This window comes from Echinops telfairi, unplaced genomic scaffold (assembly GCF_000313985.2).
Source record: "Echinops telfairi isolate 266 unplaced genomic scaffold, ASM31398v2 ScPeMD7_7469;HRSCAF=8507_0, whole genome shotgun sequence".
NCBI classification, from domain to species: domain Eukaryota; kingdom Metazoa; phylum Chordata; class Mammalia; order Afrosoricida; family Tenrecidae; genus Echinops; species Echinops telfairi.
In genome coordinates, this window is record NW_022111372.1 from 57,719,316 (window position 1) to 57,731,926 (window position 12,611).

Below are 12,611 nucleotides of genomic sequence, written 5' to 3' on the forward strand. Positions count from 1 at the left end.
TACATACATCTATTTCCCCATTGTCATATATAAATATATTTACATATGTACATGCCTATACTTAGACCTCTATAAATGCCCTTCACCTCCTAGTTTTTTCTTCTATTTTCTTTTACTTTCCTCTTGTCTCACTATCATGTTTGGCTTCATTCGGGTTTCAGTAATTCCTCTCGGCTATATTGCCTTTGATCAAGATGCACCAGGCATCCTATGGCCTCCTTGCCATTGCTTTTAGATCACTTGTTCCCTTGTTCCTGGGTTTGTTGACACCCTTTCCCCCCCTCCCCCTAACCTTCCCCCTTTCCTGTATTCCCCTCCCTGAATTGTCAGTCCTGTTTTCTCCTCCGGATTGTTTATCCCACCTATGTTATCTAGATATATATGTGGAGACAATAATATGCACAAAAACAAGACAGAACAAAACAAAACAAAAGAAAAAAATCATTGGCAAAAAATGAAAAGCCTAGAAATAGTTCCAGATCTGTTTGTTGATCTTTAGGAGTATTTTCTGGTCGAGTCTGATGGAGTGCCAAGCCTTGACCTCAAAGTCTATTTTTGGAATTCTCTGAGGACTTCACTGCTTTGTTCCCCTTACTGCTATGTTGTATGCCTTTAGCGTTTTGACTCCCGTGTTGTGGGGCAGATTGGGCACAATTCCTGCACTGTGCCTCCAGTGTTGTCCCCCATAGCTCTATGGGTCAGTGAGGGACGTCATGTCTCCTGGTGGGGCCAGCCCTTTGGTCCTCTCTGTGCATTGGCTACTTTGAGCAGGAATATTGTCCTCGGGGCTTGGTGGGCCAGGATGTATTCCACTCTCTTTCCTTCCCTCTTTATTTGCTCCTCCTTTATCAAGCACTCCTGATTTATTAAGCATGGCACTCAGTCGCTACCTGAGAAGTTCTGGTCCACCTGGAGGTGCCTTGGAAGAAGGCCTAGTGGTTTACAGAGACAGTAAGTAGAATAAGGGTTCCCAGTTGATACAGTCGGAGAGGAGGGTTGAAGGAGAGCTGATATCAAGGAGTTCAAGAAGGAAGGGAAAGTTTTGAAACTGATTGTGGTAGCTGTTGTACAATACTGCTTGATGTGATGGAACTATGGGACAGTATGATATCTGTAGTAGCTTCCAATAAGATGGTTTTGAAAAAAATAAAATAAAAATTATAAGTTAAAAACAAAAAAGTAAGCCATTGAAAACCCTCTGACTCATGTGGGTCGCCGCGAGCCAGAATTGACTTTATGGTAACTATTCTTTATTTAGCACTGTACTTGGTGCACCTGGGTGGTGTAGCAGGTTAAGTGTTGGGCTTATAACCACCTGGGTTGACAGTTCAAACTCACCAGCAGCTCTGTGGGACAAAGATGAAGCTGTCTGCTTTCATCAAGATTTATAGATTTGGAAACCTCAGAAGCAGTTCTAGTTGACCCTACAGGGTGCCTATGCATTGGAATTCACTCGATGACAGTGAGTTGGGGTTTGGGGTTTGGTGCTGGGCTCAGGCGAAGTGATGTGGTCTGAGTATGAGGTGCTTGAACTTTTGTAAGGAACCAAAAGAGCGAACTCACTGCCATTGAGTCAATTCGGACCCATCGTGAGCCTACAGGGCAAGATAGAACTGTCTGTATGAGTTTCTGAGACTGTAGTTCTATATGGTAATAGCAAGCCTCATCTTTCTCTGCGAGAGTGCCTGGTAGTTTTGAACCTCTAAGCTTTTGGATTACAGCACAACTCAGAACCACTGTGACACTGGGGACAGAGAATAACAATCATGACGCTATATGCTGAGTGCGAACCACACGCCAGTCCCTGGGCTAAGTGCTTCACTGTGTGCTCCTTAGGAAATACTATTCATATTTCATTGCTTAGAAGTCAGACTCAGAGTCAAATAACTTGCTCAAGGTCACAGAGTTGCTAAGGGACAGAATAGGGACTTGCACCTAAATCTGTCTGATTCTAGAGCTGTTAGCTATCTGCTATTTTTAATTCCATACAAGTCAGTGTACAAGATAGTGTTATGTGAATACACACGCACATACCCACACACACACACTATGGAGACATGGGGAAGGAGGGGCATTGGTGTTAACTGTAGTAGGAAGTGGGGGGTGGTTTGGACAGGAGAAGTTGGAACTTTGGCCTTTGTATATTCCAGTAGAGCTAAAGTGTGTCTGGCAAACAATCCAGAAATCCAGTGTTAGTTAGATTGGCCCTGCTTTCAAACCTCCAGTCTCTGCCTGTTTAATTTGAGATTAAAGATAAGCCCTGTGAGTATTGGTCCCTAGGCTTCTGCCAAGGCCTCTTGGTGTCTGGGTTTGCACAGGTCTAAGTGGCAGGGATGGCTGCCTCTCTTGGAGCTGCCTCATGAGGTGCCTAGAACATCTTTCCTGTTCCAGAACCCCAGCCACTTGGTCAGTTGGATAGGAGGAACTTTTGGCCTCAAGAATTTGAGGAGAAGACAAAGGTTGTAGGTGATGGTGGCCTTTCTCTGTCTGTGCAAAAAGTGACCTAGCCACACAGAGGTGTATTCTGGACACTCCCTAGTCCCGCTGAGCCCCACGGAAGGCCAGCTCCTTGCATGCAGCTCTCCATTTTCTCTTGCTGCTTGCTGGCTTCTCCCCTTGACAACTCCCTTTTATCTTCTGGGACTCAGCTCAGAGTCCTGTGCAAGCATCCTGTAACACGTAGGCTCCCAAACTTCATTAGAAACAAAATGACTCTGTGTGCCCCTGGCAATGAAAAACATTGCCACTATAGCCGATGATCCAGGGTAAAGTGTAGGCATCTGCTTTTAGAGCCCTCCCCACTGAATTGTCCCAGGGCCCCCTGGAGGTGTGGGTGGTATCCCACTTTGGGACCATTGCTCTAACATTACCCCAAACCATCAGCTTTCTCCCAACTCAGGCTACTGGTACCTTGGAATGCCCTGTGTCCTGGAGGACAGGGCAGTATCTTATTCAGCTCTGTATCCTCAGGAGTCAGCACAGGGCTGGCCCAGAGAAGGTGTTCACAGATGCTCATTGAACTAAACTGCACTGGGAGAGGGTCTTTCAGTTACAGGGATGAAGATCTAAGGAAGCAGGAGCAGGAGGAGTATGGGATCTCAGGATGGTTGTTGGCATGCTGGTCAGAACCACTCAACAAATCCGTATCTATGCCGCTTCCTCCAGCTGCTTCCCCTGAAACCTTGAGGTCTTAGATGCCCATTACCTGAGAGCATACAGCACTGTGCCATTGGAGAAGAGGCGAATGAGCCTGTTGCCCACTGTGACTTCATGCAGGAAGGATGTCTTGGACTCCACGATGTAAGTGTCAGGGACCCAGAGAAACTCTACAAGGCGTGCATCCAGAGTGAAGCTCTTGTTGCCTTCAAACACCAGCCGCTGATCCATCCAGCGCTCCCGGAGATATATGGTGGCTGTGTAGTCCTGAGGGAAAGAGTCAACAGGGAAAAATAGTCAGTCAGGTGGGAGGAGAAGGCAAATGAAAATGCAAGGAAAAAGATTATGTTAGATCAAGAGTACATGCTACAATAGACGATGGTGAATAAGCTTATGTTTTGAGGCAGTGGCCTGCAGCAAAGGGTGAAAAATGATTTATTCTGTATAATAACTCCCACTTCCCAAAAGGAATGCCAGAGGACCCTGTTCATAGTCTTACTTTATTTAGCATGGAAGCTCATGTTGCTCCCAGATGACATAGGGCCCATCAAATTTTGAAGCTAAGGGCTTGGCTGTCCAGTGGGTCATCTTTTTAAAATAGTTTTATTGGCATATAATTAACATAGCATAGAATTTCATAACTCAATCTTATTAAGGAGATTTGTGCAATCATCACCACAATTGATATCAGAATGTTTTTTCTTGTACTCATTGTTGTTAGCTCCCCATCCATGCCCTACCGCCCTACCTCCCCTGCATTGGCTCTAGGTAATTATTAATCCAGTTACTGTCTCAACAGATTTATCTATCCTGAATTTCATATACAGGAAGTCATAAAAACACAAACAAGAAAGAAACAAACATAGCAACAGTGACAAGACAGAGAAAACTTCAATTGAAAAGAAAGCAGAAAATAGGAGCTTAATTACATTTGCCATAATAGACTTTACAAATTACAATGTTCTCTAACAGCAAGGCTATTCATATCCCCGGACTATGGTCAGAGGGGATTCAATGGGTGCTTCATCTGTGTGGTGACCTTGTAAATGGATCTGGTGCTTCCACTTTCATCCATAGCTGTTTGCAAACCAGGTGTTCAGAATTTAAGCACTGATACCATCCCATCCTTCGGGTTTGGATTTTATAATTTCTAATCCTTGGATCACACAGGCTGGTGTGCTTCTTCCATGTGGACTTAGTGGATGCCTCACTTAGATGGCTGCTCATTTTCAGACAAGCTTTTAAGATCCCAGACACTATTCTTTCTGATAGCCCAGCACCATCAACAGTGTGTCTTTTGAACAAACTGCCTTTAGTTTCATGTTGTCTTTGACTTGTCCGCTGTAGTGAGCAGACCCCTGGGAGCAGTTACCCAGTGTTAGTTTTGATCCGTTTGTCTCCCATTCTGTGAAGGACTGCACAGGAGCCAGACTTCCTCACTGACCTTCATACTGTTCCCTGAGTTTTACCCCTCGTCAAATGTTCCCACTCTACTCCCTGGTTTCTCTCTTCCTGACCTTTGAACCACTTTCTTCCTGCTATTCAGAAATCTGTTTTACATGCATCTTCCACCATCTTGATTTTGGGGGTAAGTCTCTAGCTTCTCCTTCAGAATGGAGGAGGCCTTTCTCTTCTGTCTTCAGCGCCTGGGAAGTTGGGAGGTGCAGAAAGCAGTTTTGTCTTTTCAAACAAATATTTGTTGTGACTATGCACAGAAAACATACCAAATCATGCCTTCTGCATGACTTTATCTGTAACCTTTTTTTGCTATATTAAAGGTTTATCACAAGTTTGGTGTTTCTTGTGAGCTCTGTGAGCCTTTTCAGTGAATTATAGAATCCAAAGGAGTATTGGAGTTGGTGGGTCTGAAGTGGAGGGAGTTATGTGGCTTCCAGTGCACTCAGTACCTGCTGCCTTGGGTGTCTAGGGATGAGAACTAAGGGATATGGTGATCTGAACACGAGGGGAAGCTGAGATTCCCCTAGGATGCAGGTGGCCTGTGGAGTGGGATTTGTTAGCCATCACACACAACTTGGCATCAGAGGTGGATGCTATTAGTTGCCCTGGACTGGTTTGTGTGAATGTGTATCCCCGTTAAACCAAGAGTTGTGACTCCTCCCATGAAACACGAGGTGACAACACTTACCATGTTACTCTCTGAAATGCTAGAAATGCTGGCAATGTCGAGGGTCACTGCTATCTGAACTGGTTCACCTAAGAATGAAGGAAAAACAGGAAAGCCTTAAACAGAGGGCAAATAGAAGATTTCCCGGTACTACAAAAAGCAAACAGAAACAAACAAACAAGAAGCCTAGAATTATAAAAATTATAAAAATAATAATTGCTTGTTGAAAATATTAAAAACTTAGAAATACCCTGGAAATACCCTTTCCCTCCCAGGAGTAACCATTGTATATAGTGTGGTTCCTTTTTCTATAAAAAGTATACATACATAGATAGTTATCTTAACATACACAAGGGCACATGCTCTATATCATTGGTGCATAGTTTGAAGAAAGCAGTGGTGAAGTATTTGCTGCTATAAAGGGAAATTTTCCTATGGTGCTTGCAAAGAACTGATCATTTACAAATGTAAAGATTTGGACTGATTGAATATAGACTTCTTTTTCTCCTCAGTTAAGTAAATTTGCCACAAGATGGCATTCCAGGATGCTCATGATTGAGTTCTTGTCTAGCTTGGACATGTTTCCCCTCTTCATGTACTCTCTAGCAAGTCTAAAACTCGAAACTATTTAGAGTTCTAGAACCTTCTCTCTTTGGTCACACATAAAGAACATGTTAGAAATATTGGTGCCTTGGCAGATGGGTTGAACTCTAGAAAGCCCAGTCTCCGCTCTAAAGACAGCAATCTCAGGCCCCAAGCCAGGTGAGGGAGCTTATTCTTCATAGGCTACTGGTGTGAAAGGAGAGCTGGCCTGGCATCACGGCGACGTGCACTGACATGACTGCTTCATGAGCTTGGACAAGTTACTGCATCTTTCAGAGCTGCAGTTTTCTCACCTGCAATTAGGGGCAACACAATGACACAGAGGGTCATGGTGAGGTGAGCGGAGACATGTCACCACTTCTCTGCAGCCGGGAATCCAGAAAAAGCAGACAGCTGCTGTGGGGTGCATTCCAGTTCACAGTACAACTCTGCACCATAGGGTTTTCAATGGCTGATTCTTCTGAACTAGATGACCAGGCTTTTCTTCCAAGGTACTTCTGGGCATATCTGAACCTTCAATCTTTTGGTTAGCATTTGAGTACATTAACCCTTTATCACACCCAGAGATAGCGCTAGTAAGTAAAGTCATCTGTACACAATTTTCAGCATGTGCACATCATGTACTATTAGGTGTCCCCAAAATGCCATTCCCCCCACCCATTTCTTCCCTAGTCTTGGTTGCTTTTGGAAAGGGACTCACTGCGCATACCAGATTAATGGAATAACATACACATGAAACAAACAGTCATTGGTGTGTGAGGGAGGAGCCATGGTGGCTCAGTGGTTACACATTGGGCTGTGACCCTTGAGGTCAATAGTTTGAAAACAACAGTCACGTGCTCCTTGGGAGAAAGATGGGCTTTCTACTCCTGTAAAGAGTTACAGTCTTGGAAACCCACAGGAGCAGTTCTACCCTGTCCTACAGGGTTGTTATGAGTTGGCATTGATTTGATGGCAGTGAGGTTTTCTTTCTTTCTCTCTCTCTCTTTCTTTATTTCTTTCTATGCAGGAGAAGCTGGAGTAATGCACTAACCAGGAGAAGGAAAGGCAGAAATTGAAAGACGCTTAGAGACATTTACAGGCATAACTCAGAGATAATGCAGTTTTAGTTCTGGATCACTGCTCTAAAGTGATTCGTGTGAATCAACTGAGTCACATGAATGCTTTGGCTTCCCAGTACATGTAAAAGTTATGTTTATACCATTCCACAGTCTATTAAGTGTGCAAAGGCATTATGAAGATGTTGAAATATTGCAAGAATTACCAAAGGGTGACACAGAGACACAAAGTGAGCACACGCTGTTGGAAAAATGGCCCCATTAGATGTGCTCGACGCAGGGTTGCCACAAACCTTCAACTGGGAAGAAATACATTATCTGTGAAGTGTCATAGAGCAAAGAGCCATAAAATGAGATAAGCCTGTAATTGGTAGGAATCAGACAAAGCTCCTGATTAATCTAGGGAAATCAAGCCATGAAATAAGGCAGTTGGGAGTGGAGTTGTAGAGCCCAGGCAATTAAGAAATTATTAGGTGTTAATACTATGTGGAAAGTGGGGGAAGTCTTTGATGGCAGACACTGGAAGTGTGTGGTGCTGAGTGGATTTTGCTGCTCAAAGAAGCATGGCACAGTGGCAGGAAGAGAAGGCTGGATCTAGACAGAGATGCTTGAATTCTCTGCTGGCTGTCTGCTTTCAAGCTGTGTGACCTTGTGCACATTGCTAAACCTCTGTGGTACTGTTTTCTCATCTGTGAGATAGGGCTCCTAGAATTTATCCTCAAGGGTGATACTGGCAAGGTGACAGCATTTGTCTTGAGGGCCTGGAACATGGTGGTCAGTTGGTCAACGTTCATTGTTCTTCCAGAGGGCAGATCACCTACAAGAGCTTCAGTCCCACTGTATTTTTCAAAGTTCTTTTCTAGGCTCTGTAGTCAGGCCTACCTTCTTCCCCGCTCGGTTATACAATTTAGCTGTGCCACCAGAGGGCAGCTTTCTCCTAGGAAAGAGGTCAGAGCCAATTCCTGGGCCCTGTTCACTCTGGCCTGCTTGTCAACCTCTGCTTTGTCCTGCTAGGACCCAGAAAAAATTGTAAGGAAGTCCTATCTCCTAAGGACCTCAGGGTCCTAGAGCCCATGGGGGCAGACAATACAGAGGAAAACAGCCCTTCTGTGGACCTCCAGGCTACCCCACAAAGGGAGGCTCCTTTTAGAGGCTCTAGGAAGTTCATAATCAGGGGAAAGGCAACACTGTGTCTTGCTCCTTTTGACTGAGGACCCTTGCTCCATTCTCACCCCCAAGAAGTTCTGGGTGTCACATCCCTTAAGTCCACTCTAGATGTATTTGTTCTCAGAGGGAGCACTCGGTTTAAGGCTCCTGCATCTTGTTGGCCAGTGAGCAGGTGAAAATGAAGGACCATGCCCAGACATAACTGGGACACAGGAGGCAAGAGTAGTTGTTGAGTGGGCTTAACCTAGGTGTCAGGCAGATGCACAGGCTTGTCATTAGTGTTCCAAAGGGTCTAGGAAAGTCAAGGGATGTCAACTCTCTCTAGGTCCCTTACTCATATCCCTGGCGGCTCAGCAGTTTAAAACCACCAGCCGCTCTCCTGGAGAAAGATGAAGCTTTCTATTCCCATAAAGAGTTACAGTCTCAGAAACCCACAGGGGCAGTTCTACCCTGCCCTACAGGGTCACTATGAGTTGGAATCAACTTGATGGAAGTTTGGCTGTGTTGTTGTTGCTATTAGGTGCCATCAAGCCAGTCCCAGCTCACAGTAACCCCCTATCCTGCATTATCCCAAGGGCTGACTATGAATCAGATTACTGTGATCCATAGGGTTTTTACTGGTGGATTTCTGGAAGTTGATTGCCAGGCCTTTCTTCCTAGTCTATTTCACTGAAGCCTGTTCTGTGATAAACCTCACTGATAGATGGGTGGGTGGAGGCTTGGGACGAGGGGCAGTGACCAGGCATGGTGGTACTTAACCAGCACTGCCCTTTCTCTTCACATAAGGATCACAAGTCCTGGTTGTATAGTCATGAAATTGTATCTCTTAGATCTCTGATGGAAGGAAGTGTGATTGATGGAGAGTCCAGCCACTGAGTTATGGAATCTATCATTAGGCTTGTATCACCACCTAGTTGGTATCTGGCCTAACTAGTGACTGAGCCTGAAGGGATGCTGAGGCAAGACTATTTCAGGGAGACTCCTCTGATGCACAACTCAGGTTCCAGGATTCCTTGGCAGCCTTTCCAAACACACTTAGATTGACCTTGCAGTCAAAGGCATTTCCACTCAACACTCAGTTCAATGGACTAAAGGACCACACCAACATCAGTCCCCACAACCCTGAGGCCTGAAGAACTAGATGGGTACCTGGCTACCACTATCAACTACCACTACTAGCTATGACTACCAACTACCAACTGCAATCAGCACCAACTTCTCTGAAAGGGATCACATTAGAAGGTCTTGGATATAGTGGGTGTAAAGCATGGAACAAAATGAAAAAGATAGACTTCCGGGAAGATGGCAATGGAGTAACACATACCAGAGGGACTCTGCAGAAATAAGCCCATGAGAGTTACTAAGAGGGAAATTCAACACTGATGGATCGCAGGAGTAGCATCATAAAGATAAGTAGGCACAAATCCAGAGGGGCTGGGGACTTTGGGCTTACCACTGTGGAGGCTGGCTAGGATTTGACCTTAGCTCCGCCACTGTCTCGGCTGGAGCCAGGACCATTTAGAGCCAGTGCAGGGACTTAATCTCAATGCAGCCACAGTTTGCTGCCGCCTCCAGGCAGGGATTAAATGCTTGATGCCCCATTGACAGGGATCAGGGCTCACCTATACTGTTACTTTTGTTTCCCTCTCTTCTCTCTATCCCCACATAGTCTCAGCAGGCTTAGTTTTTCATTTTCCCCCCACTCCTCTTTGTCTCTTTCCTGTTCTCTCACACTCCACTGCTGACCTCCAGACCACTCCCTTAGCCTAGGGCATTTACGTCTGCACCACACTCAGCTAGGTGAGCTCCACCTTGTGCAACTAGCCCGAGGCTAGGGAAAGCCCTGCCGACCTCCACCAGGGGATACTCTGCCCAACTTCTTACTGGGGAATTCCTGCTTGTGTGGCTGGGGGAGCTCCTATTTTTCCTCTGTGGGACCATGTGACTGAGGGAACTTCCTCCCACCTACCTTAGTGTCTCACAAGGCCGAAGGCAGCTCTGCCAACACTAATCAACGTTCCAAGATGCTGAAGGAACCTCTGCCCAACATCCACAGTGATCTACCTGGCCAGGGAAATTCCGCCTACCATCTGTGGTGTTCTACACCAAAGCAGGTAACCCACCAGCCTTCTGGGGCACTTCTTTGAGAGTGAAGTCACAGGAGGATAAAGTGGTAGGCTAATCCCATAGTGAAATTAACTGTAGCATTCTTACAAGTCTCCCAGAAAGAGCCAGTGCTCTTCGACTCCCTGGAAAATGGCACCTGGCTCCTCTAAAACAATGCAACGCAAACAGCCATCAGCCTCAACAATTACAGTGGGTGACCTCACTACATCGCTCTCAGAAAGATAGATTACGGGGAAAGAAACTCAACAAGGAGGCTAGAGATCTAAACACTACAATTAGACAATTTGACCTGATAGATAATTACAGAGCTTTTCATCCAAATACAAAAAATTCACATTCTTTTCAAGCCCGTATGGCACATATTCAAAGATAGACCACATGTTGGGGCATAAGGGGAATCTACATAAATTTAAGCACATTGATATCATACAGACCTCTCTCTGACCACTGTGTCATAAGGCTGGAAATCAGCAAAAGGAAGAAGAGGAAAACAAGAGCAAACAATTGGAGGATGAATAACTCTGTATTGCAAAAGGAGTGCATACTGGCACAGATCAGAGATGAAATTAAGAAATTTCTAGAAACCAACAAGAATGAGAACACGACGTACCAAAACTTATGAGACACAGCAAAGACAATTATCAGAGGAAGTTTCATAAGAATACATGCACACCCGAGAAAGGAAAAGCGACTCATGATTGATTTGCTGGCACAAAATTTACAACAACTAGAGCAGAGTCAGCAGGACAATCCTACTAATAGCAAAAGCAAGGAAATAATAAAAATCAGGGCTGATATTCAGGAGTGGGAAAATAAGAAAACTATGGAAAAAATTAATGCTGCTAAAAGTTGGTTCTTTGAAAGGATAAACAGAATCGACAGACCGCTGGCAAACCTAACCAAAGAAAGGTGGAAGCAAATTTCAACACCAAGCATGAGGGATGAAGGAGGGGACATTACAACAGACTCTAATGAATCAAAAGGATAATTACACAGTACTTATTGTACGCCAATGAATTCAACAACTTGGAAGACATGGACAAATTCTTGGAAAAACAATCCCTCCCTGGACTGTCCCCAAAGGATGTCAAGAATCGCAACAGAGCCATATCAATAGAAGAAATAGACAAGGTTATCAAGGGATTACCAACAAAAAAATCCCCTGGATCAGATGTATTCACAGGCTAATTCTACCAAACATCTAGGGAAGAACTAACCCCAATGCTACACAAACTCTTCCAGAAGACAGAAAAAGACAGTAAACTCCCGAACTCCTTCTATGAAGCTAGTATAACTCTGATACCCAAACCAGGCAAAGATCCCACAAGAATTGAGAGCTACAGACCAATATCCCTAATGAACATTGATGCAAAAATGTTTAACAAAATATTGGCTAATAAAATACAAAAGTATATAAAACAAATAATTCACTATGACCAGGTGGGATTCATACCAGGGATGCAGGGATGGTTCAACATATGAAAGACCATTAGTATCATTCACCACATTGACATGTAAAACTATAAGAAACACATGATAATATTGATAGATGAAGAAAAAGCATTCGACAACATCCAACACCAATTCCTGTTTAAGACACTTGAGAAGATAGGAATGGAAAGAAAACTCTGTAAGACAATAAAAGCTATATATGAAAATCCAGCAGCCAACGTGGTAGTCAATGGAGAAAAGACTAACACAATCCTACTGAAAAAGGGGACCAGACACGGATGCCCCTTGTCCCCACTCTTATTTAATATCGTACTAGAGGTTTTAGCATAAGGCATAGGCAAATAAAAGACATCAAAGGTATTTTTCTGGGGAAGGAAGAGGTAAAACTATCATTATTTGCAGATGATATGACTTTATATATGGAAAATCCAAAAAGCTCCACACGGGGAGTAATGGAAGCAATAGAGGAGTTTGGCAGAGTGGCAGGATACAAGATCAGCAAACAGAAGTCCATCGGACTGCTATACACATCGGAGAAGACCACAGAAGAGGAGATCAAAAAGGTGGTACCCATCACAATAGCCAAGCACAAATGGAAATATCTAGGGATATACCTGACTAAAGGAACAAAAGATCTATATGAGGAAAATGACAGAACGCTATTACAAGAAACCAAGAGTGACCTCAACAAATGGAAGAATATCCCGTGCTTGTGGATTGGAAGAGTCAACATAGTAAATATGTCAGTTCTGCCTAAGGCACTATATAAGTTTAATGCAATCTCGATACACTTACCCTCATCTTTCTTCAAATAAGTGTAAAAACGGATTACCAGAAGCCCAGAATTAGCAGAGAACTCCTCAAGAAGATGGACACAGTGGGAGGTCTTACTCTACCTGACTTTAGTACATACTATACAGCCA

General features: G+C 44.2%; 1 protein-coding gene across 1 annotated transcript in view; it reads right to left on the reverse strand.

Annotated features, from left to right (window-relative positions):
- The window catches only part of LOC101658401 (gamma-aminobutyric acid type A receptor subunit pi), a 52,170-nt gene that overhangs the window by 30,363 nt on the left and 9,196 nt on the right, over window positions 1–12,611 (reverse strand). The window contains exons 4-5 of the mRNA XM_004696781.2: window positions 5,303–5,370; window positions 3,206–3,423 (exon numbers count right to left, since the gene is read on the reverse strand). Coding sequence (XP_004696838.1) covers window positions 3,206–3,423; window positions 5,303–5,370 — 286 coding nt within the window. The remainder of the gene's footprint in view (window positions 1–3,205; window positions 3,424–5,302; window positions 5,371–12,611) is intronic.